The following is a 25,188-nucleotide window of genomic DNA, read 5'->3' as shown; positions in this document are numbered from 1 at the left end:
GATGTCGCGGTCTCGGCGAATAAAACTGACGTGTTGAAGATGAAAGGCTATTTACATCGTCTGCCATTGTTTAATTCGAACGAAGTATCATTAAAAAAGGGGAAGAAATATCTATGGATAACGACCATGGAGCGTATGTCCTTGTACCCGTATCTGGTTGAGGTTAATGCGCGTTTTACTAAATTCAAATATACGCCGTTAAGCAGAAAAGTTGCTGGACCCTTATATGTCGGATTTGGTGCATGTTCTTCATACGTCATCATATTATATTTACAACTTTACGATGATGGTGCGGAGTAAGAACCGCTCCTTGTATGTCGCTCGTTTCCGACCAATGCCATACTGGTTTTGTTAGGTGTCCCTCACTTGATGTAGGGGTAGTCCGACGTGTGCCTGCCTACAGTATCAGAAGGCGTAATTTGTTCATTTGTTGCAAACAGACCTTGTTATGCATAGTGGAGGGTCTAGGACTGCGGATACGAGTCTGAATTTGCATCTAGAGTAGCTCCCGAGATTTTTAGCTCGGACAAATGAAGCAAACATTCATATTCCACATCTAAGTGCATACGGTACAATGAACGGTTGGATAAATAACTTCGGTCGATGGTCCATAATGCAGTCTTTTGTATATTTTGTTCGAAAATGGTTTAAATGAATAGTCAACTTATGTTCGATTAGTTGCCCCGGTCAAGCTGTTATTTCCCAGACTATATATCTCCACCGTATGACTAAGGGAAGTCTAATATTCGTACATGACTTCATATGAGAAGCCTCCTTCTTCTCCTCATTGCATAGTGCATATGTACACCCATCGTACAAGGATGCTTTCAAAAAAGACAGTGACCTTATTTTGAGTTGTTCAGTTCCAGCTGTCTGCTACATGAAAAGTAGCAGAGCTGGCCTAAGTGCTATAGAAGAAAAAAAAAAAACCTATTTCGCTGATGACATAGAATGCCGTATTGAGACTATTAGAATATTACAAATTAAACATATATACATTCTCACTATTTATCACACGAAGGGATGGTATGTTCTCGGTTCCGAATGGTGCCAGTTCTTCAAAGAAGTAGCCTTCCAAGGTTCCAACGTTTTGGTTGCCAGGGCGCGCAACATAACCTTTGCTACGGAGTCCTTAGTGTCAACGGTGCACCGATCTGATAGTGAAAGATTTCACGGTCATTGATAATCAGTACATTTTCTTCGAAGTGGCAAAAGGATCCTCTCAATGTTGTGACCAAGAAGTCGGTAGACGGGAAGCGTGCTACCGGCAGGGGCTAATCAGTGCCTTGGGTATAAATTAAATCGTGAAGGTCCTTTTGCCTGTCCACCCCATTCGACCTGACGTTGTCTATGAGAAGAGCCTATTCTTCACTGCAAGCGAACTAGAAGATGTGGTCTTCTCAATGAAGGACAACATAGCACTTGCGCCGGACAAGTAGCGGCCACTCAGCGCATTCTATGCATGTTTGACAGCGGGTGTTTTTCTCTTCCACTGTTAGGTTACGAGTGTCCTGATAAACAAATTATAATCAATCAATTAGTGGAATCATTTTAAGGCAGCCTCATCAATGCATTCCAAATGGCGGAGCTCATCGTTAAAACCTTGATTGTTAAATTTTGGCTTCGTTCCAGGCTTCAGTATTTTTTGAGGAGGATGGTAAACTATCCTTCTAATATTTTTCCATCTTTGGAGGAAACTTCGACGGCAGCGGTCAGCAATTAGGCTGTGCATACGTCCTTTTTCTCTCCCCCCCCCCTTTTGGGGGGCTTAATTGAGACCCCTTTTTCTGATTTAATCACCTCCTAGCACACCGTCCTAATCAGGACCTTTGGATGTGGGCGCTGGTACGGAGGACAGTAAAGCATTGCTCACCACAGATGCGTTGGTAAGACCAACGTTAATAGTTGTAGTTGTTTGCCGGACGATAGAACGTTGGGAACAGTCGCTTTGAAGGAAATGTACCGATGATCACTGGTCGTGAAATCTTCCAGTACCTTCCTCCTTTGGGCCGCTGTCACTAAGGACCCCGTTGCAAAAGTTAGGTCAGGGATAGTGCCCTCGCAGTCTGAGCATTGGAATGTCGGAATGCTATAGCTATTTAGGACAATAAGTCCTGTCCTGGCGGCCATCTCCAAAATCGACATACCCCGAGAATCTGATTTAGGTATTCCTCATTCAAGGAGTTTGGCGTTAAAGTCTCCTCCGACTAGAATTTTCCCTTCCGTGTTTCTAATCTCGTTCTCTGGGGTGAGATGCCCCATCAGATCGTGACCAGTTGCACTCCTATGCATGTTTGCTGGAGGATGTGCTTGACCATTTGCTTTCTGTAATTCTTCTTTGAAGACCTGGCAACGATTTTAATCGGGAGCATGAGATACATTTTTTTTTTCTGCAGACCACTTTCCCTGTAAAGGATACAGCACTTTTCAGAACTCACAAATCGTCACTTTGTGCCCTAGTTCGTGACATTTGTAACACATAGTACTTCTGTCCTGCCCCTTGCAACCCCTGTTATATGTGCGTATATCCAGCACTTAAAACAGTGGGTTGGAATTGTCCCTCGCGATATTTTGCAAATAATCCACCCGATCTTTATTTTGCCGCAAAGGAGAATTTGGCTAGCTGTCTTCTCAAGCACAGTGATAATAGCCAATTTTTGCCCTCTGGAGATGACAGACCTAACTTCCACTTTAAGGTTGCAAACACTTAGGGAATCCTTTTTTGTCATTTACTCCACTTCTGCTGTGAGTGAGGCAATCAATATCCGTCAACGGTGCATATCGGTTCTAAGCTTGAAGCACTGCTTTCGTGCAGAACGTACACTTCGCTCGACAAGTGTATCGCTATTTCTAGTACGCCGGATAGATTGAACATCTACTGCAGTATCTCCTGGTTTGACGTTATTACGGGCTTCTCGAAAAATCCGGGAAAGATCTCTCTTCATTCGGCTTAATGAGATTAACCTCTGACCGTAGCCTTCCCTCCTCTTTTTCTTTGGCTTCGATGTTGCCGTCGTAGCCGCCTTCGACTTTGCTCCATGAGCCACTGCTGTCGTTATTCAATTTAAGTTGTTGTTGTTCATTTTTTCCTTTTTTCAACCCTGCTTTCAACTAGAAGTTGCACTAGCGATATGCTCTTTCATCAGTTTCTCACCCGCAGTCTTCCTGGAGTTTCGCTGGTATGCAATAATGTTCAGTAGTTCTTCCATCTCCATTATGCCGTTCTTGATCCTTAGGGGTCGTTAGCGATTTTTAAACGGGTCGCTTACGATACGGGGTGTGACGTCCCCGAGGTGCCCGAGTAAGTAGTGTTGCCCCCTAGCTAGCAGCATACCTGCGTAGGTAGTAGCCTCGAGAAAGCTTCTCGGTGAAGAGCGAACCGCGAATGACCGGTACACGTCGGGACACACTGGGAGTCTCCGGAGCCGTCGACAACTCTCTGTCGGCGTCGACGGGGTGATGTGAGCGTAGCTCTGCCAAGGTGGTAGTTGCGACGTGTATCAGGAGCCAGCCCCTTCGGGACCCTGGTCGGGAAGTGTGCATTGAACCGGTGTTAGTAGACCGCGTTGCCCCGAGCGAGCGCTGATCCGTCCGTGAATTCCGGGATCAGCTAAGCGTAGGTCAGGCCTCAGGGAACTGAGGTAGGGGCTGTGTCCCCGAGGGTATACCCGTTCTTGACTATTGCGGCCCGCTCCCTTGCACACGATGCGCTGGTAACTTTTTCATGGAGAATATTCTGAAAATTATAAAAAAAAACGACGAAACAACAGACAAGGAGGAAGAGCTGGGTGCGTTTGGGCGGAGCACAAAGATGCGTCGTTCACCGCAGCGACCAGTGAAAGAGGCAACGAGGGCTGATATACCCGATGAGACACCGGGGCGCCCAAATAAAGAGGAAGCCTCATCAAGTGGTGTGACTGACCGTGCGGGGATGGCAACTCCACTACCTTGCAGTGCCCCTGTCCTGGAAGTAAGCTCAGTGAGAAACGCTAGTCCTGAGCAGATGGATTTGGGCACAAATCGAGTGGAAATGCATTCGACCGTCCTCGCTAGAGCCGAAGAGGAAAGGCTCATCCGAAAGTGCGCAGCAGTGGTGAAGCGTATGCGGTCGGCAACGTTCCTTCAGAGAAACGTCAGCAAAGGCGTCAAAAACGGGCTGATGGAACTGGAGGAACTACTGGACCGCGTTTCCTTTTATAGACGCACGTGGAGAGCAGCGGAAGGCGATTGTAGAGCAGAAACAGTCGCACTCCCCGCTGAGAATGCTGCTTGCGTCAAACGGACCGCAGATAGCCCTCTGCAAAGTGAACAGGGGAAAAAGCGGGAAGAGGACGACGTGCCTGAAGGAGACTTTATCGAAGTAGTCTCCAAGGCCCAAAAAAAAAGGCGAAAAAGGATAAAAAGAAACAACGGACTCCGGCGCCAGAGACACGTCTGTCCAAAAACAAGGAGGCTGCCAACCCAAAGCCAGTAGCGGAAAAAAACGAGGAAACGTAGAAGGACTAGACCGTCGGCTATGCTCATTAAGCCGACGGAAGGCAAGACATTTGCGGAAGTCCTTAGTGAAATCCGCTACAGGATGAAACCCGAGGAGAACGGAGCAGAGGTGTCTTCGATACGGAAAACGAGGAGTGGTGGAGTTCTCGTCGAACTGGGCCCAAAGACGACCAACAAGAGCACGTTCTGCGAAGCGGTCAAGGGGCTATTGGGGGAGAAGGCCCTTGTTTCCAGCCTAGAACCCATGTGCTCTCTGGAAATACGGGATCTTGACTGCCTCACAGAAAAGGTCGAAGTAGAGGAGGCGCTAAAGCGTGAATGTCCAGAGGTAAACAATGCCCGGGTAGCTATTACCTCTGTAAATGCTCGAGGCCAAAAACTTGCCGTGGTGGATGTCCCCGAGCAATATGCGAGGAAACTCCTTAACAGCGGGAGAATCAAAATCGGATGGGTAGTATGCAGGGTACGAATGCGGATAGTCCCCACCAAGTGCTACAGGTGTCTGGACTATGGACACACGTCAGCAGCTTGCAAGGGTCCGGACAGGAGGACAGCATGCCGGAGATGCGGCCAAGCGGGTCATCAAGCGAAGACTTGCAAGGAAAGCGAGAGTTGTGTTCTCTGCAGGGATCGTGGTGCGTCTGGCGAAAGCGTCGCACACACTGGGGGCTCGGGACGGTGTCCGATCTTCAGGGCGGAATTGGAGAGGGCTAGGGTGCGAACGCCATGATCCGCATTTTGCAAATTAACATGCACCGGAGTGCAACCGCTCACCAGTTGCTAGCGCAGTTCGCTGCGGAAGTAAATGCTGATCTAGTGCTGATTAGCGAGCAATACCGAAACAAGGACCCGTCCTCATGGTATCTGGACTTATCGGGCACCGCTGCCATCTGGGTTCGGGACGACGTTCGACTTCGTGTTCTTGCCGAAGGCCGGGGGGACGGATTTGCCTGGACCCGGTGTTTAGGGATAACGTTTTTTAGCATTTACCTGACGCCGAATGAGTCGATTCCGGACTTTCAACGCCGGCTTGATGCTCTGGAGGACGCCCTTTCGAGCACGGAGGGACGAATCCTGGTTGGCGGTGATTTTAATGCCAGGGCTCTTGAATGGGGCATGCCTCAATCAGACTCCAGAGGGAAACGGATTCTGGAAATGGCGGCGAAAACCGGGCTCGTAATTTTTAACACCGGATCCACGCCAACGTTTCGGCGCTCAGGTTGTGAAGGAAGCATTCCCGACATCACTTTTGCGTCGGAATCTCTGGCATCATCGGTGGACGGGTGGCGAGTCCTAGAAGACTTCTTGGCAAGTGATCATCAGTACATTGCGTTCGAAGTGTTTGACGCTACTTGCCGGCGAGCACCAACACGACGTTCCCCCTGCGTGTGGAATGTCGCGAAGGTGAACATCGGAAGGTTCGTCGAAGCTCTTGGAGCAGGTAGTGCCGCACTGGGGGGCACTCCGGGGGGTGGTGGTGTCGCAGCTGACACCGTCGTAAATTCAGTGATGAATCTGATAACGACGGCGTGTGAGGCTTCCATGCCCCGGAGAGGCCCCAGGCGCGACAAGCCTTCTATGTACTGGTGGACGGCGGAAATTTCCGACCTACGGAAGGAGTGTCATAAGCTCCGCCGTTTGGCACAACGTTTGTACGCCAACGAGGAGGCATGTGCCATAAAGGCACAATATAGATCAGCAAAAAGGAGACTCCGCAGCGCTATAAATAAAAGCAAAGCTCGCGGCTGGCAAAATCTTGTTAATGAGGTGAATGACGACCCGTGGGGACTTGGCTATAAGCTTGTCACTCGGAAAATCGGGGCTCTGCGGAAGCCCTGCATACTGAGCACCGACCAGATGGACCACATTGTGCGGGCATTGTTCCCCAGACACCCTGTACGGGTTGATGTAAACAGCGCGGAAAGCCTCGTGGATTGCCCCCTTTTCACAATGGGAGAACTCGAAGAAGCGGTTCTCACTATGAAAAACAGGAAGGCGGCAGGCCCTGATGGCATCCCGGCGGAAGTTTACAAACTGGTGTTCCGCCAACGGCCAGAATTGCTGCTCGAAGCGTTCAACGCGTGCTTGAAGGAGGGCATTTTTCCTTCTCGCTGGAAAGTGGCCAGACTCGCGTTGATCCGTAAGGGTAAAGGAGATCCGGAGCTCCCGTCTGCATACCGACCGCTGTGTATGCTTGACACGGCCGGAAAAGTGCTCGAGAAGCTCATCAGGGGTAGACTCGCTGAAGCGATCCGTGCTGCCGGGGACTTATCCGCAAGGCAGTTCGGGTTTAGAACAGGGAAATCTACAGTGGATGCTGTTATGGAGGTCGTAGATGCGTTTAATCGAGCCGGGGCGCACAGCCGCCGATCTGGACGGATAGTGCTCCTCATAACGCTTGACGTCAGAAATGCCTTCAATTCCGTAAGATGGACAGATATGCTGGGCACACTAGAGAACTCCTTTCACGTGCCAAGCTATCTCTTGCGGATATTGAGGGATTATCTGAAAGACCGCTCCCTGTTCTATGAGACGCTAGAGGGCCAGAGGAGGATGGAAATCACGTCGGGAGTAGCGCAGGGATCCATCCTAGGGCCGGACCTCTGGAACGCTTCCTACGATAGTCTGCTCAGACTCGATATGCCTGAAGAGTCGCGCCTGGTCGGTTATGCAGACGACGTTGCGGCACTTGTTGCCGGACGCACTGTTGAACAGGCGCAAAGCAGACTTGGCATATTGATGCGACGGGTAAGCGGATGGATGACTGCTCACGGTTTCAACCTTGCGCTGGAGAAAACCGAAGTAGTCATCCTGACCAGAAGGAGAATCCCGACCTTGCGTCCCATATCGATCGGCGAGTTGACTATAGAGTCAAAACCAGCGGTTAAATACCTTGGTTTAATGCTCGACTCGAAGATGAGCTTCTTCGAGCAAATCAAAGCAGCCGCGGACAGGGCTGCAGCAGGAGTCGCGGCCTTGAGTCGGCTAATGGCGAATGTGGGCGGCCCTATATCAACTAGGAGACGTCTCCTCATGGGAGCAACGCAGTCCGTCCTTCTCTATGGTGCGGAGGTATGGGCTGATGCCCTTGACAAGGGGGTGCATCGTAAACGCCTAGCTCAAGTGCAGAGGCGGGGAGCTTTGCGAGTGGCGTCTGCTTATCGCACTGTCTCCGAACCGGCTGTGATGGTGATTGCGGGAGTGATCCCCGTTGCCCTCCTTGCCAAGGAGCGCAAAGCTATCTATCGCCGTAAGGGCGAAAACTTACGAGAAGTGGTTGCCCGTGAAGAACGTCAACGCACCCTTAACGAGTGGCAAGTTTCTTGGCAAAATGAGCCAAGGGGCAAGTGGACTGCGCGGCTCATCGACAAATTAGACCCATGGTTGAACAGAAAGCACGGTGAGATTGATTACTTCCTTACCCAACTTCTAAGTGGGCATGGAGGTTTTCAGTCTTACCTGCACATGGTTGGGAAGGCGCGATCTCCTGATTGTGTGTTCTGCAATAGAGTGCCGGATGACGCTGAACACACCTTTTTCTCTTGCGAGAGGTGGGATGGCCTCCGCCAGCAGCTTTATGCAGACACAGGGGAGCTCTCTCCAGACAACATTGTCAGAGAGATGCTGAAGAGCGCTGGCAGCTGGAATCGTATTGCGCATTATGTTCGGGCTCTTCTTACTACGAAGAAGATTGAACTCGACCGGCAGAGGGATCGGACGGTAAGGGGTTCCCTGAACTAACAACTCCCTTCCTCCCCTCCCCTCCCGTTGGTGAAAGGAATTCCCTGACTTGAAGGCTCCCAAAGCCGGGAGAGCGGGAGGGCTAGCCCGAAGTAATGTGTCAAACGGTTCCAGGCTAGTTCTCAGATGACAGGGAGGTGTTTAGTTGGTAGTCCGCCAGCGTGCTGTTGCGGGAGTCCAACACTCTGTGCGTTTGGCTGCTATCTTCGCTAGAAAGAGCAATGGCCTTTAATAATACCCTTTGTTGTCTATGTCCTGCGTGGGTTGACAAAAAGTCCTGCGTGGATTGACACAAATCCTTATGGGAATTTGTGTTTAGAGCTGGGATCAGGCGCTAGTCATGAGTCCATTTCAACTGAGCCTGCACTGCCGACTTAATAGTGTCATGGCTTTGAGCGTACTTGCAGCCCTGCCAAAGTTATTATCGGCACGGAGGCAGCGGTAACATTAGCCTGAAAGTTGTTTCCCCGAGATGTCACTCTTACGCACTAACCTAAATGAATGTACAGCTGTCAGCTCGTGTGCAACCTATTCCCAAGCGTTTGCCAAATCATAAATCAATGCCATGACGGGTCGTCGTCGTTGTCGTAGTTCACGTTAGTTTACCACCAGGTTCACTAGTGGTTATCTGGGGCTACCAACTGAGAGGTGTGAGTCGACTTGGTTCGAAAATAACAAGGATCGTTGCCATCCAGATAGTTTACCCTGTCTGTCCCAACCTGTTTGGTCCCGCAGGGGTATTTCGATGCTCCTTGCTCTCGCACATATAATCCCCAAAATAATCCTGGAGCGCAACAAAAATTATCCCGAAAGTTTAATCGACAGAGCAGGCTCCTTTTTGTTGCATTGACCACAGGATTACAACAGCCTACGGATCATTTTTGAACAGTGTGCAGAGGTCTTCGTGTCACCTGTTGTTTATAGAGAAAGTTTTTCAGTTTGACAGACTTGACAGGTATCTGGTGTGGTCCACACAGGAGAGACACTTGGGAGAAGCTAATAGTTATTACCAAAACCACTCATGATGGCGTAAAATTTACGTGCTGCACCGAGGTAAAATTTGAGAGGAATTTGGGGTCTAAAGCAGGGTTCACGAGAGTTGCATCATGTAACCGATATTACTTCTTGTTGTCGGTAGCATCCTTCTTGTCCAATGGACAATAACATATTTTCGCAAACACTGCGACTGCGATGTTGTCTGTTCTTTCATCGGGTCATGGACCTTGACCAACTGTTTTTGAGTTTTTATTGAGAGGTAAATAGAGTTGGACTGCAGATGAACACCAACAAACCCAAGGTTCTCAGTCTGACGGGTCATCACACTCTCCCTCTCAGAATTAATAGGCAGAGCATTGAAGGTGCCGCATTAATAGCACTCGATCCGTCTTCGCGCGCTAAGATCTGAAAATGCAATTATCTTAACACCAACATCAGGTTGAAACCATTTCGCACTAGTTTTTTTTCTGTGTTCCTATATGGCAAAAGCACATGGAAATTGACCTACATTGCCCCTCAAAGACTCCAAACCTTTGTCAACACTTCTCTGCGCGTTTCATCGGGGTACGCTGACCTAATGAAGAACACAGGCCAGGCACCCGTACGCAATATGATCGAAAGACAGAAGTGGTAGTGGGTAGGTGACATATTAAGAAGGGTCAATAATTGAACTACATTAGAATCTACTCTCCCAAGATGGCGGTCGAGGTGATTGAACCAAGCGCACTTGGCGCAGAATGGTAGAGTTAGGTGCGGGCCTCTTGGAAAGTCGTGTGGTAAGCTGAAAAGCGTGGGGGCGGTTGACGCGCTAGATCCCATCAAGGGTAAATGGCAACCATGTACATACGTGAGCTCAATTGTGGAATCCCAAAGATAACGAAGATAACGCAACACCTATAAGGGCGACATTGATACGGCCACAAAGATACTTGGTCCCAGCCGCAAGAAAAGTCGAAACGGCTGGTTTGACGATGAATGTAAGCTAGCAACGGAACGGAAGAATGCTACGTTCCAAGTAATGTTGCATCCCCAAAGAACGCGGGCATGCGCAGAGACTTATCACGAACTCCGACGAGCGAAGAAACGACTTCTCAGACGGAAATAGGAACCCTGAGAGAACCAACAAGTCTGTGAACAAGAAAAGTACAGGGAGCAACCGCACCAGGTGCGGAAATTTCACCAAAAAGTCATCAGGATCAAGCCCTATACAGGTCGATGCCCACCCCGCCGAGACAAAGAGGGAAATCTGATTTCTGGCAGAATGAGCATATTGCAGCGATGGGTTGATGAACTGCTCAACAACCAAAATATCGGCGAGTTGGAAGTCCCGCCAACTGAAAACGATGGACAAATGCTGCCACCACCAAGCATAGAAGGAACAGTCCGTGAAATTCATCGACTGAAAAATCATAAGTCGCAAGGAGCCGATGCAATTACAGCCGAATTGGTTAAATTTGGAGACGACCAGTGTAATAAGTGGTTCATCAACTGATGCTCAAGGTATAGGACAGCGAATCAATGCCTGACGTCTGGCAAAGAGCCATTATCTGTTTCATACATAAAAAGGGGGATGTCACACAGTGCAGCAATTATAGAGGTATCACGTTGCTGAATACCATCTATAAGATATTCTCCGCTATCTTGCTAGGCCGGATAGCCCCATACGCCCAGAACATCATTGGCCCATACCAAAGAGGCTTCAACAACAGATCAGATTTTCTCTGTGCGACAAGGGATGGAAAAACTGTTGGAATATGGACACCAGTTGCACCATCTCTTCATTGACTTCAAAGCCGCATATGATAGTATAGCACATACACCACCATGAGAGAATTCGGTATCCCGACGAAATTGATACAACTGACCAGGCTGACCCTGACCAATGTGCGAGGCCAGATAAAAGCAGCAAGATCACTCTCAAAACCATTCGACATCAACAACGGTCTACGATAAGGGGATGCCCTATCAAGCGTCCTTTTAACATGGCCCTGGAGAAAGTGATCCGTGATGCTGAGGTAAATGCAAGAGGTACGATCCTCTTTAAGTCCACCCAACTACTGGCCTATGCTGATGATATCGATATCATGGGAAGAACAATCCGAGATGTACAGTCTACCTTCTTCCAGATCGAGTAGGCGGCGCGAGATCTTGGGCTGCACATCAATGAAGGCAAGACGAAGTACGTTGTGGCAATGTCAGCGCCAAAACCAAAAGAACGAACAACATTGAATCGCACTGGTCAAACGAAAGCAATGAAGATAGGAGACTAAAACTTTGAGACCGTTGAAAATTTCTCCTATCTAGGGTCGAAAATCACAACCGATAACAGCTATGACGATGAAATTCTCGCACGGCTGCAGCCAACAGAGCCTATTTCAGCTTACAAAAACTGTTTCGCTTGAAACGTCAAAGCTCTTACCGTGCAAGACTATGATTTTGCGAGTCCTTATGTATTCCTCAGAGACTTGGGTTCTTAGCAAAAAACTGCGAACTCTTGGCCGAGAGAAGAAACTTCCGAAGAATTTTTGGCCCCATCCATGAGGATAGACGATTCCGTAGCCTACACAATGACGAAATCTATGAGCGATACCATGACCGTTCGGTTGTGGATAAAATCTGGCTCAATAGGTTACGGTGGGCGGCTCACTTAATCCGTATGGATGAGGATGATCCCACCCGGAAAGTCTATAAGGGCAATATCTATGGTAGAAAAGGAAGACGAGGCATACCGTGCCTAAGATGGAGCGATGGCGTAGGCCAGGACGCCAGATAACTTTCAGGGATATCTCATTGGTGGACCTCAGCGCAATACCGCGATGTCTGGAGTTCCCTTTTAAGGCATCGGCTGTATTGGTATTTTGTTCGTTAATTTAGCGATGCTTGGCTGTATTTTCAAGTGGCTTGTAGATGGCAGATATCTCACTCATAGGCATCGCACTGCAATTCAGTTTTATTATGGATTATTCTTCGTTAAGTTACATATCAAACCAAACTTTCGGATAACATGATTGAATTCTGGAAACCCAGCTGCGTGCGTCACCATGGTCATGTCTATTGGGGACCACTTCCTTCTTTGCTTAATCCTCTCCAAATGTTACTTAATCAGAGAAAAGATATTTATCTTTTAGGCCGAGTGAAAGTAGTAAAGAAGCAAGATATTCGATTTGATGGAATTGTAGTGTGTTATACAGAAAATGATTCTGTAGCAAATGAAGGTTGTGATCTTTCCCACACTTTAGAAAAGGCTGAACAGAGGATGTGACATCTTAAAGTACTAAGATTCATTAGAACCCATAACTTCAGACAATAAACTTGAAAGTTAAAACTTCACTTCATAATTTAAAAGGAAAACACAAATTTCCATAATAGTAAAATCTGTCCAGTTAATTTATTGCTTCTTCGAGATGTATTTATTTGTCCACAAGCACTTCAGGTCCTTGGCAGCCCATGTGCATTTATCATCGTTATCAGGATTTGAGCTGATGCATTTCTTCAAGTTTTCCTTGCTAACTTCCAATCCAGCGCTCTGAAGATCTTCGTAGGATTTTTCGAGATCATATCCCTTGGCATCATCCCAGGTTCCAGATTTAAGGGCAAGACAGCGAATGTAGCATTTAGCTTCGTGGCCCAAGTCTTCACCATATTGCCTATTTTTCAACTTCTCAATTACTGCTTCTGGGACCTTTTCTGACTTCAAGCACTCCTCGCGGTTCTTCAGGAACTGTTCCTTGTTAAAGGCGGAAGCCTGAAAAGGAAAAGATAAACGCATCCCAAAACTCTTTGAAATCAAAGCAGCTAACTTACCATGGCAATGACTGCACAGAGAACGATGAAGAGTTTCATTTTGTTAGTTTTGATATGTTCGTGGGACTCTAGAAGCTCAATTATCAACTGACGATTTTTGGAGGCATCTGAAGATTATTTATAGTAGAATCTGTACTGGAAATCTCAGACTTATTTTCTGGCGGGGAGAGCTACGTACGCGAGGGTCCAAATTTCAACACTTTTTCTGATAGTTCTGGGGAAATGAAAATTTGACTTTTGTACAGATTGCCAGTTGCAGATGTTGTTATAAATAAATCTTTTACATAAAACAATCTATCTTTTTAACGATTATGGGTTACAAACCCAATTTACATGTTTTCGAATTGTCACGTATAAATTTGTTTTGAAAGTTTTGACTATCTAAAAAGGATTAATTTATGGATTCTATTGTGAAACAACAATTGATACAGCAAAATATATTTATTTGTTTGTCCAATGATGACAGTATCTCTTCCATGAAATTTGGAAGATAGAATTATACATGTTTCCTAATTTTGAGCTTAAATTTTCCATTGTTTTCGATATTACAAGGTTCCTTAATGGAGGTCGATATATGTGCAACCATATTTACCAAAGATTTGTGTATTAAAGAGCCTAAAGAGCATTGGGGTTAGAAATGGGTGATGAGAATCTTGTCTGGAAAATTTCCATTGTTTCCAGAAATACGAGTAAATGATTCCTGTGTTAAAGGTCTGAGTAGGAAATTGGATCAGCGTTTCACAGCTTGTTCTGTTCCGCATTCAGGTTTTTTTTTGTCAGTTTAGTGGCAATGATCATGACTCGTGGATTGTCTTCAATGGTTCTGTCTGGTCGTAGTACATTTCAACTTGTTTACTCTCCGTTGATGCAATTTTTTGCAATGTCTTTTACTAAAATGTTTTTATTTAATTCTTGACGAGTGCGTGGACTATGGACTTAACTCTTGTACCTTGTTAACCTTCCTTTAGTACGCATTTCATACAGATAAAGTCGTCATTCAAGATAATCTCAATTCCAAGAACCCACAAGGCGAAAAAGTGTATTTTACCTGCTTAATTTTGGTTGATTTTTCAAAGTGTCTAAATCGGTTGTAATATACGAGTAAAAGGGAAGCGAGGACAAGAAACTTGTCAAAGGCCCAGCTTCAATTAAAGGTTTGAAATTAGAAAACTGCCTTTATTGATACTTTTCAAAATCAGTTCGGGGAAAATGGGGACCAAAATTAGTTACTTTCTTATAATTGCCAAAATTCGTCTATGATCACAAACTACATATTAATGATAAATTGATCGATGATGTATGTATGCCGGCTGGATTTTATTAATGCCTCCCATTGCAGTCACGATCTTGGTTTTCCGAGCGGTCATTTACACCCACTTACCTATTAGATCCTGCCATCTTCACTGTTGCTAATCTGACACGAGCACTCTTAGGGGTAGTTAACGATCCTTAACGGTTCACATACGATACGAGGAGTGGCGTCCCCGCTTGCTCGAGCAAGTAATTTTGACCCCTTAGCTGGTATAATACCTGTGTCCGAGGTGGAAGCCTCATGAAAGTTTCTCGGTGAAGAGCAAACTGCTAATGACCAGAGAGACACTGGGATTCCTCGGAGCCGTCGAAAACTCCTTGCCGACGGCAATAGGTTGATGTGAGTCTAGATCTGCCAAGGTAGTAGTTGTGATGTGTATTAAGATCCAGCCCCTTCGGCACCCTTGTCGGGTAGTGTGAATTGAACCGGTATTTGTAAACTGCGCTGGCCCTAACGAGCGCTGATCTATCTGTGAGTTCTGAGATCAGCTAAGCGCAGGTCAGGCCTCAGGGAACTGGCGTAGGGGTTTTGTCCCTAAGGGTGTATCTCTTCCTGACTATCGCGACCCGCCCCTTTAAACACAATGCGTTGATAAAAACTTAAATGGCGAATAAAAACAATACGAAGGAGGAGGTGGTGAGAATGGAAAGTGAGTTAGTTGCGTTTTTACGCAGGACGAAAATGTGTCACTCGCTCTAGCGCAGTGAAATACTCGACCAGACATCGAGGTGCCCAAACAGGAACGCAGAATCGGAAAGTGATTCTACACCTCAGAAGGAAACTGCAACCCAGGCAGTACCACCGTTGTTGCAGAAAGAGGTACAGTGAAAACTGCTGAAACTGGGCGGATGACTTCGAAAATTGAGCCGACTAGGAGCGCTGAAGACTACTATTGCGAAAGCTAAAGAAGAAAGGCTTATCAAGAAACGCGCAGCAGCTGTGAGCTCGCTTTTAGAAAAACCTCAGCAATGGGGTGAAAAATGAGCTGATAGAGTTGCAAGAGCTTCTGAATAGAATTTCATACTGCAGGCATACATAAAAAGTAACAGAAGATGCGCGAAAAGGAGAAAAAAACGCGTCTCCACTGAAAACACCGCGCCAAACGGATCGCAGGAAACTCGTTGCAGAGCGCACTGGTGAAAAAACGAAAGGAGGAAAGAGCATCTGAAGGAGACTTCACTAAGAGGTGCTCTTCAGGACTGGAAAGAAGAAGATGAAGAGGAACGAAAGGCAACAGCAGCATTAAGGCAAACACGAAGGGTGGATCACTAATAGAAAAAGTGGATAAACGAAAGAATAGTAGACCGTCGGCTTTGCTTTTAAGTTAACGGAAGGTAAAATCTCTGCGAAGATACGCAGCGAAATCGGATTAAGACCGAGGATAGTGGAGCGTAAGTGATTTCAATTCGCAAAATTAAGGGAGTTTGAGGAATAGGCTCGATGACAATAAATATACCTACGTTTTGTGAAGCAAACGAGTGGCTATTTGGAGATAAAGCTTTGATTTCTAGCCTCGAACCCACGTCTTCTCTGGAAATCGGACACCTTAACTGCCTTACAGAAAAGAAGGAGGTAGAAGAGGACATCAAGTGTTAATATCCAGAGGTAACCAATATCCGAGTTGGTATCACCAATGCGAACTTTCATGGCTAAAAACTCGCTGTGGTGGAAGTTGAGGACCCATACGCGAAAAAGCTTCTAAACAGCGGGAAATCAGAATTGGTTGTGTAATATACGAAGCCGAGTCGCGCTAACCAAATGTTCAGATGTTTGAATTATGGTCACATGTCAACAACCTGACTGGGTCTAGACAAGAATGCCACATGCCGCAGATGCGGTCAGACATGTCACAAAGCAAACATCTTCAACGAAAAGCAGAGTTACGCTCTATACAGGGACCGTGGCGCGTTTGATGAGACCGTTGGGCACACTGCGGGCTCGGGCCGGTGACCACTCTTCAAAGGAGAACTGGAGAGAGCAAGGACGAGGTTAACTTGATCCGTATTATGTAGATAAATATACACCATAGAGGAATCGCTCACCAGTTGCTACCGCAGTTCCCTGCGTTGACCAAAGCGGATCTCATCAGTGAACAGTGTTGAAACGGAGACTCAGCTTCAATGCACCCCAACATATCAAGTACCACTGCTAGCTGGGTTCGGGACGCCACCGACTTTAAAGTTCTTGCCTAAAGTCGAAGGGACGCTTTGCCTCGATTCGGTGTTTCGAGGTGAAATTTTTCAGTGTCTAACTAACAAAGAATGAGACGATGCTGAACTTTCGACGCCGCCTCCTGGTCTGGAGGACGCTACCTTGGGCACAGAGGAGGGGATCTTGGTCGGCGGTGGCTTTAATGTCAATGGGTATGCCTTAATAGACTCCAGAGGGAAACGAATTCTTGAAGAGATGGCGAAAACAGGACTTGTAGTCTTAAACACCGGATCCCCCCTAACGTTGGAAGATAGTGAGGCTTATGCTGATCAGCAAAAGGAAAGACGTCCCTGACTGCGTCTTCATATCGACCACCTTGTATGCTTGGCCCAAGGAAAAGACTCTTTGAACCACTGGGGAAGCATACCAGCATATTCCAGGCCATAGATAAATGCCCATCCTTAAATATCGAGAGGATCTATAGGGGCAGAACGTTGCTATTCCGACCGACAGCCAAGTAGGTATTAAGGCGCTGACATTCTACCAGGTAAATTCTAAACGGTTCGTTCAATAAGCTCTGGATACTTGGGTTACGTTAGAAGGCAATGAGGCAGCAGACAAGCTGACCAGGAAAGGCTCCGGAAATGGGTTCATGGCTACTATGCTATAAAACGAAGAAGAACGGCTGAGGGAACTGAACTGGACGAAATTACCAGGAATAGAGTAGTCCATAATGCTCATAGGAACCGAAGCGTTCGAAAGATTGTTTAAGCCTCACCAAGAAAAGTCCTCTGATTATAGTGGGGATACTCACAGGCCACTGCAGGCTAAACTATCACCTGGGTAAGCTAGAGTTATTGGCGGACACTGTCTGTTGATTCTATTAGGAGAATATCGAAACCTCGTCACATGTTCTGGGGCAATATCCGACACTTGTGCAAAGTAGGTTTGGTTACCTGGAGGAATATTTGATACTAAATGTCAGGCTAAAATACTTGGAATTAGAGAGCAGAACAAGGTTGCTGACGTGCGATGTCCTTTGCCAATTTTATTACTATTATGCCGAGTTGTCACAGTCTCGGCAGATATCGGATTTACCTAATAATTTCACTAAATGACAAGCATTAATGCTCGGACGATCCTACCTACTTAAAAGATAAAGGGGCTCTGGAAAGTGGTGATCTGTGGTAGGTTAGTGAGAGAATCCGTCAAGAACTCTGTGAGGGATTTAGGAACAATACCTGCAGCTGGCAATAGTATGGGTATCTACAGCCACCAGTGCGAGACGCCAAATTTCTTTGATTTCCCGAGCCAGTGGCTTACAGTTCACCTTCGTCTCCACGTATTTCGGTTCAATGGGGCTATTATGGGGAATAGCAACATGAATAATATACGTAGTCACTGATCTTATCAACTAACAGCACGTCAAGCTTGTTGTGTGGTGTATGCCGATAAGTTAGAACTTGCCAATACAGACTGTAATCAAAACTATCAAGTATTACATGTGGTTTATATCGGTAAACGGAACATGTTCCCGTGATCAGGCCATGCTTGTATGCAAGGCTTTGATGAATCACCTTACATACAGTATTGTACTTGTTCGTGTATTGCACCGGTGAAATTACAATCAGCCAGAAATGAGATAGTCCACCGTCTCTAAAGCCGAATCATATATTTCACATGGTTATTCTCGACCCACTCTTTCATTATACGCCATATATTAGTCCGTATCCACCGGTGGAAGTTTCCCAGATCTGTTTTTGTCCATAGCACCATTCCGAAAGCGCGCTCAATGCGCTTATTTCGTTCTTCTCCGAGAAATGCGATTTCAGCACCAACTTTACATATCCCAGGAATTCGGACCGCAAAACATCCTTTAGATCACTAATTCGAACACGGGTTCCTTGCAGAATCCCAAGTTGCTTGTAGAAGTCTGTCTCGGTAATAGCTTCGATGTGGAGGTCACCAATGCTATATCCGGCATGCAGGTGGCTTGAATTCGACACTTTCCTATTCCAAATTTCATCCCAATATCACGGCTAAACATGTCTGCTACTCGCAATAGACATCTCGGCTGGTCGTTAGTCCCAGGATAGAGCTTGATGTCATCTAAGTACGTCAAATGTATCAGCTCGCACTTTGCACGTAGACCATATTTTATTGCAAAACCACGCCCTCTTTCATCATTCAGTAGCCATAAAAGGGGGTTCAATGCTATGCAACACCAAAAGGGACACAACGAATCTCCTGGGAGGATGCCCCTCCGTATGCGGGTGGGCTCTGAGGTATTGATAGCTTGAGATAAACGTACTGATGAGGTGGTACGTTTCGCGCCACAAATCTTGTTAATTTGGGATGAATGCGATACAAACGAAGGACATCGATTAGCCAAGTGTGAGGGACGGTGTCAAAAGCCTTGGCATAATCACTATAGCAAATAAAGAGATTTCTTTGGCCTCAAGTTGCTTGTCCTATAACTAGCGTGTCGGTAATGAGTTGCTCTTTGCAACCCCTTGACCCAATTCGGTCGTCGGATAGAATGTTATTTTTCTCGAGGTGCGCATTGACACTTCTACGAATAACCGATGGACGGGATCGGTCTGGTGTAAGTACTGCGTTGAAGAAGAATGGAAATTCCTTCGCCCGACTAATGATATTATTTACGTTATGTGCCAACCGGCTATGTATACTAGTGAACTTTTTGGACCAGAAGTTCCGCAAACGATCCACACTTGGGCCTCTTCAGTTTTTCGAGCTGTTTATGGCTTGTCGAGCTTCCACTTCAGTATCATCAGCAAAATTTATGCTAGTTGTAGTGGCATGACGGGCGCCTTCGGCGGTAATTCACTCAGTATGCTGAGGGTGTAATCCCCCTAAGTCCACCCGAATATTCTTTCGCTTCCGTGACCGAAAGCTGCAATGTTTGGACGCTCTGTCTGGATTCGCTGAGGGATCTGGAAAGACTCCGCTGTTTCCTCGTGTATGTTGTATTCTGGACACGTCTGGAGTGACTTTTGCGATACCGCCACAACCAGCTGTATACGATAGAAAACTTCTGCTTTAGTGTGTCCAGAATTTCAACTGCGCGTGAGGAGGAATCCCACTGTTCCGGTAAATCCTTTGTACTTTGCTCTTCACCCGTCTGCTGTCATTCCCAGAGCTGATTTGAGTCAGTGTAGCAACGTCCTGTATTAGTGGGTCACACCGACGTTCCAGCCGAACTTTCCATGGGTGTCTCATCGGTCACTCACATCAATAACGCGAAAGCGAATCTTCGGACTTTGCAACCTGACAGCCGTAAATGCATCACAGGTGACTGTAACTGCAGCAGCGACATATCAGCACACAGCCGAGATGCAATCACATCATTTATTTGAGATAGAATTCTTGAAGTAGCTGGATATGCAAAGAGCCTGGCAATACCTGGTCTACGTCAAGGACTCGTTTTCGAAAATTCTATACACGCTCTTTGGAATTCGTTCCGAAAGTTAGTCGGACTTTGGAGAAAAGTGCTTCATCGAGTACCGAAACTGTTTCTGCAGTGCGGAGTAGTGTTGTTGATCCCATCGACTCTTAGGCACCAGTTTCCGCGATGAACACAAGTCGAACATGCTCCCTGATGACAGCCGGGATTGTGTTGGTGCTACTTCCGTTCTTCACATGACATTTGGCTGAGGCAGGCCTAACTTCTTAAGTTGGAATCCATTGTTAATTGGAAGATGAAATGCACAAATGAAATTTAATTTTATTCAGAAATGTTAATCAATTTATTGGTCCCAGGAAATATATTTATTCGTCCATAAGCACATCAAATTGTTAGCAGCCCATGTGCATTTATCGTCATTCCCAGTATTTGTCGTGATGCACTTCTGCAGGTTCTCCTTGTTAACATTAAACCCAGTGCTCAGGAGTATCTGATAGCTTTTTTCGATGTCAAATCCGTTGGTGTCATCCCAGGCTCCGGATTTCAGGCCAAGGCACCGAAGGTAACACCTGCCTTCTGGCCCCAGGTCTTTATTGTATTGACGTTTATCCAACTTCTCAATGACTGACTTGGGGACGTTTTCGTATTTAAGGCATTTTTTGCGATGCTTTAATAAATCCTCCCTGGTCCATTGGGCGAACGCCTTAAATAAAGATAAGATAACCGATGAAGAGACTACCCTTGTTTAGTTAATTTACTTACCATTGCAATCAGTGCGTAGAAAACAATAAAATATTTCATTTTACTTGTTGATTCTGGGTATCTTTGTCGAGTTCTGAAAATTTGATAAGGTACTGACAATTTTCTAAGACAACTGTAGAATATTTATACCCCGACGAGCTTAAGTAACTCTGGGTGCACTTTTCAGGTGCAGTGCTGTGAAGCGGGTGAACTGGTACATCTACTCAATGTTTATCTGGCAATTTCACGAGAAATCAGCGTTTGATTCAGATGTTACTTCCAATATAAGAAAATTGTATTGTTCATGGTTATGGGATTTAATTGCTGAATGAAAACATTAACATGGAATGCAATTTGCATGGTAGCTTTCACATTAATGCAATAATATGCTTGTAGGCTTTCGGATTCTTTAATTCGATTCACTTGAAATGGTTGAGATTGCTATTAAGAAAATTGATTGGTATATGGATCTGGAACAAATCACAATCAATTAAATTAAGTACAAACGAAAACTGGATTATTAAAAAAGGTACCTAGTTAACCAAATATTTAAGAAAAAGATGCGGCGACATCCCTATACGCCACCTATGGCGGAATGGAATAGGACCATTCGTTTTGGTAATGACGAAAGAAGTCCCATATGTACGTTTCTTAGGACATTTATTTTTTGCCCGTCGAGGATATAAGTAACAAACTTAAGATCGCCAACAGCACAATCTCCGCAGGACCAAATACACGAACACGTCCAATAGCCTTTTCAGCTTCGTTCCACTTCCGGAAGCTTGCTTCGGGTTGCGAGTACTCTGGTGTTCGGTGCCATCCAATTTACCGGCTCCATCATTTGGTTAACTGCATTCGAGTTCTTCTGGCACTCAAGCATTTTTCCAATAAGACTTCCCGGTGTCACTGTTCCTCCCCTAGACACTTCCTTTCATCTGCTAGTCTCAGACGATGGAAGAGGACATGCTCCGGATTCTCCCGAATACCTTCGCAGCTGGGACAGCAAGGTGACCTGTTCGGCTTAAACCTCTAGAGGTATTTAACGTATCAGCCATGTCCATTGAGAACCTTCGTAACCTTATCTCCCCATATGCTCTTTGACATTGGGAGTTAATAGATGGGTTCATCGTCCTTTTCCCACTCGGCCCGAAAATAATTGACGACTTCCTAACGATTCCTCCCTTTCGACATTTTTTACTTGCGGGTGAGAGGAATAATAAGGTCCATGATAGATGCACATCATCTCGTCGGCCAATCTACACACGATCTCAAAGGTCTAATTCTATTCTAAACTAGTGATCAACGATTAAAGCTCCTTTTCGCGAAATCCCCAATATGGAAGGAAATATGAGCTTTTAAAGTTTTTCAAAAGATTCCTGCACTTTCCGGCCATTTTAACGATAACCAATCTATACACCACTTCAAGGGTGTAATTCTCCCCTAAAACTATCATCATATCACATCCTTTTCTCAAAAATCTCAACGCAAAAGGAGAACCGAGCCTTTGCAGCTTTCAAAAGATTTTTACCTTTTTCGACCATTTTTACACCACCTAGACTCCTCAAACTATATACCATCTGGAAGGTCTAACTCTCCTCTATACAAGTGATCACGAATTAAGCCCCTTTTTTCGAAATTGTCAATATTAACGGAGGTATAAGCATTTAAAATTTTTCAAAACTTCCTCCACTTTCCGGCACCTAGAGCCTCCCAACCTATATACAATCAGGAAGGTTTAACTCTCCTCTATACAAGTCTCGAAAGTCTCAATATTAACCGAGGTTTTTGAAAAGTTTTCTGCACTTTTCGGTCATTTTTCCGGCAGCTAGACCAGTGTTCAGTGTCAACACGCTTACCGGGCAGGATGGTCAACTGAAACTGTTCTGTATCAGCTGACGGATGTACTACGGGATTCCACAGAAATAAAAGAAATAGCACTGTGTGCGTTTTTGGATACCAAAGGAGCATTCGACAACACATCGTACACAGAGATATAAAATGCCCCGAGCCGCAAGGGAGTGGGAAATACCCTGGTTTTCTGGATGGGCAAAATGCTAGAGAAATAGAAGTACCGACAGGTACAAATTCTATTGTCATGAGTACTACTCGAGGTTGTCCACATGGCGGGGCACTTTCGCCGCTTATTCAGAGTATGGTTGCGGACGAACTCCTTTACGTGCTAACAAATACTGCAATACAGGTCCTGGGTTACATGAGCGGCAAATATGAAAATACGCTATGTGGTAGAATCGAAACTGGACTAAGGGTAACTAGCACCTGGTGCAGGAAGTTGGGACTGCGGATCAATCCAGTACCATTCACTAGAAGACCTAAGGCCGATCACCTAAGAGCCATATGGTTACATGATATGGAGGTGAAACAAGCAACAGAGGTCAAATATTTGGGAATCACGCTAGACCAAAAACTACTCTGGAAGACACATGCCGAAAACACTTGTCCGAAAGCCATGAGGGTCCATAGCAAGAAAAAGATAAGGTTGCAGCCCGAAGATACTACTTTGGATATACAATGCAATAGTAAGGCCAATGATTACCTATGGGGCGGTAATCTGGGTAGAAAGAACTGAACTCAGCACACAAGCCAGGGAGTTACACAAACTCCAAAGGCTGGCTTGCGTGTGTATCAGTGGGTCCTTCTAGGATTCTGGGATGCAGGCAAACAGGGCAATATTTAGGATGATCTGGAGTATTAGTGAGGCGAGGAGCTGCCTAAACCGAAGGAATATTTATATTCTTTCTAGCCGGTATCCCCAGTTACTGATACCAAAGGACAACATCACAACGAGGTTCGACTTTGATAAGAAGTTTGAAACACATTGGTGTAACAAGGCAAATTGGGAGAGCGTAGCTGTGACGTACGGCTTAAACCAGCAACTGGTATGGAAATCCCATGAGAGACTAAATGCACCTGGCTCGTCCAACAAAGTCTGAATACTTTGGGTTTCATGCCATATTGGGTTGAAAGGCAATGAAGTAGCGGACGAACTAGCCAAGAAGGGAGCAGGGACGCCTTTACAAGGGCCAAAACCGTTCTGCGGAATCGGAAACGGTTTAATGGCTATGACATTAAGAAATGAAGAGGAACGGTTGAGGGATCTTTACTGCGCGGGTCTACCAGGGATGGTGTGGTCCAGGGTGCTTATTAGGGGATTCGGACCTATGCGCACAAAGGATTGCTTACCTCCGAATCATAGTAGGATTTCTCATTGGTCACTGTTAATTAAACTATCAGTTAGGGAAGGTAGAGATATCTACGGAAACTGTCTGCAGGTTCTGTGCGGAGTGTGATGAAACCTCTATACACGTTCTGGGACAGTGTCCTGAGCTTACGCAAAGTAAGTCGAGGCATCTGGGAGAACACTTAATACCAGATGCAAAGTTGAAATATCTGGAAGAAGGGGAATATATTACAATTCTTAACGGTTGAAGACTTGCTTGAGATACTATGATTAATAGGTACACTATAACTAACAAAAGGGGCACAGTAGTTCTTTAAGGACGCGGTACGACTTTCCCTTAACAGAATAATAATAGCCATAGACTTCTCATCAGCCACTCCGGAACTGTAGTACCGCCGGCACAGTGCAGGCGTTGGAGGAACTGGAAGGATTTCTCGTTACCCATATGTATGTCCTCCTGGATGTCATACAAACACTTCGTAGACTGTTATGTGGGTTATCTGTCACGGAATCTGTAATTCTTCATTGATTTTGGTGACATACTGCGGTGGTAGCACCGTCACATTGTAAGGTCATATTATAAGGTCAACCTTTCTCACTGAGGCGACCAAGTATCAATGAGGCTACGTTCCAATACTGTCACTTATCCCCAGCTGCAAGCTATCAAATGTAAATCATATTACATTCTGGATGGAGAAGATGTTTTTCGACTTTTTAGTCTGTATCCATAAGGTTTTCTTAATAATAGGGTGACATCGTGCAGGGCTTGGCGATCACCATATACTAATGGTCTTGGTAGACGAGAGCCTCCTCCTTCCACAAAGCAACCCCAGAGAAAGATAGGTTGGATCCCAAAGAACTATATCCCACACCAGTCAATCTTTGATCACTTTTTAAGGTTTTGTGTGAAACAAAACCTTATTAGAATCGATTCGATGTCTGTCTGTCCGTCTGTCTGTCTGTCTGTCTGTCTGTCTGTCTGTCTGTCTGTCTGTCCGTCTGTCTGTCTGTCTGTCTGTCTGTCTGTCACAGCCGATTTATTCGGAAACGGCTGAACCGATTGTCACGAAAATTGGTAGGAGTATGTAATCTGCTGTTCCCTTTACATGCAGCAACTGACGCCATTTTGTGTTAAGTCTAAGGGGGGGCTCCCCATACATGTGAAAGGAGGGTGCAAAATTTTTTTTCATAAAATGTGGCCATGTGGGGTATCAGATGAAAGGCCTTAATTAGTACTTTTCGAAACTGGTCCAATATTTGATATTGAGTGAAACATAGGGGAGTGAGGGCTCAAAATATGACCCCCAAAAAGTGTAACAGGTC

General features: G+C 45.8%; 2 protein-coding genes across 2 annotated transcripts; both read right to left on the bottom strand.

Annotated features, from left to right (window-relative positions):
• Nucleotides 1-12,591: 12,591 nt before the first annotated feature.
• LOC119654413 lies at nucleotides 12,592-13,199 on the bottom strand. Its single transcript, XM_038059801.1, has 2 exons — nucleotides 13,039-13,199; nucleotides 12,592-12,979 (listed from the first exon to the last, which is right to left on the bottom strand). The coding sequence occupies exons 1-2, from the start codon at nucleotides 13,075-13,077 to the stop codon at nucleotides 12,623-12,625; spliced, it is 396 nt and encodes a 131-aa protein (XP_037915729.1). The 5' UTR covers nucleotides 13,078-13,199; the 3' UTR covers nucleotides 12,592-12,622.
• A 7,029-nt stretch (nucleotides 13,200-20,228) lies between these two features.
• LOC119655397 (general odorant-binding protein 99a-like) lies at nucleotides 20,229-20,834 on the bottom strand. The gene is made up of 2 exons (XM_038061274.1): nucleotides 20,688-20,834; nucleotides 20,229-20,628 (listed from the first exon to the last, which is right to left on the bottom strand). The coding sequence occupies exons 1-2, from the start codon at nucleotides 20,724-20,726 to the stop codon at nucleotides 20,269-20,271; spliced, it is 399 nt and encodes a 132-aa protein (XP_037917202.1). The 5' UTR covers nucleotides 20,727-20,834; the 3' UTR covers nucleotides 20,229-20,268.
• Between the last annotated feature and the right edge of the window lie 4,354 nt (nucleotides 20,835-25,188).

Source organism: Hermetia illucens, chromosome 4 (genome assembly GCF_905115235.1).
Source record: "Hermetia illucens chromosome 4, iHerIll2.2.curated.20191125, whole genome shotgun sequence".
Lineage (NCBI taxonomy): Eukaryota > Metazoa > Arthropoda > Insecta > Diptera > Stratiomyidae > Hermetia > Hermetia illucens.
This window is presented reverse-complemented; position numbering and strand designations above follow the sequence as displayed.

Excerpts from the sequence above, each read along its gene's own strand:
- LOC119654413 (XM_038059801.1), bottom strand. The coding sequence starts at position 13,077 with ATGAAACTCTTCATCGTTCTCTGTGCAGTCATTGCCATG. Across the intron at positions 12,980-13,038 it reads TCTGTGCAGTCATTGCCATG|GCTTCCGCCTTTAACAAGGA; the intron begins GTAAGTTAGCTG and ends TTTCCTTTTCAG.
- LOC119655397 (XM_038061274.1), bottom strand. The coding sequence starts at position 20,726 with ATGAAATATTTTATTGTTTTCTACGCACTGATTGCAATG. Across the intron at positions 20,629-20,687 it reads TCTACGCACTGATTGCAATG|GCGTTCGCCCAATGGACCAG; the intron begins GTAAGTAAATTA and ends TCTTTATTTAAG.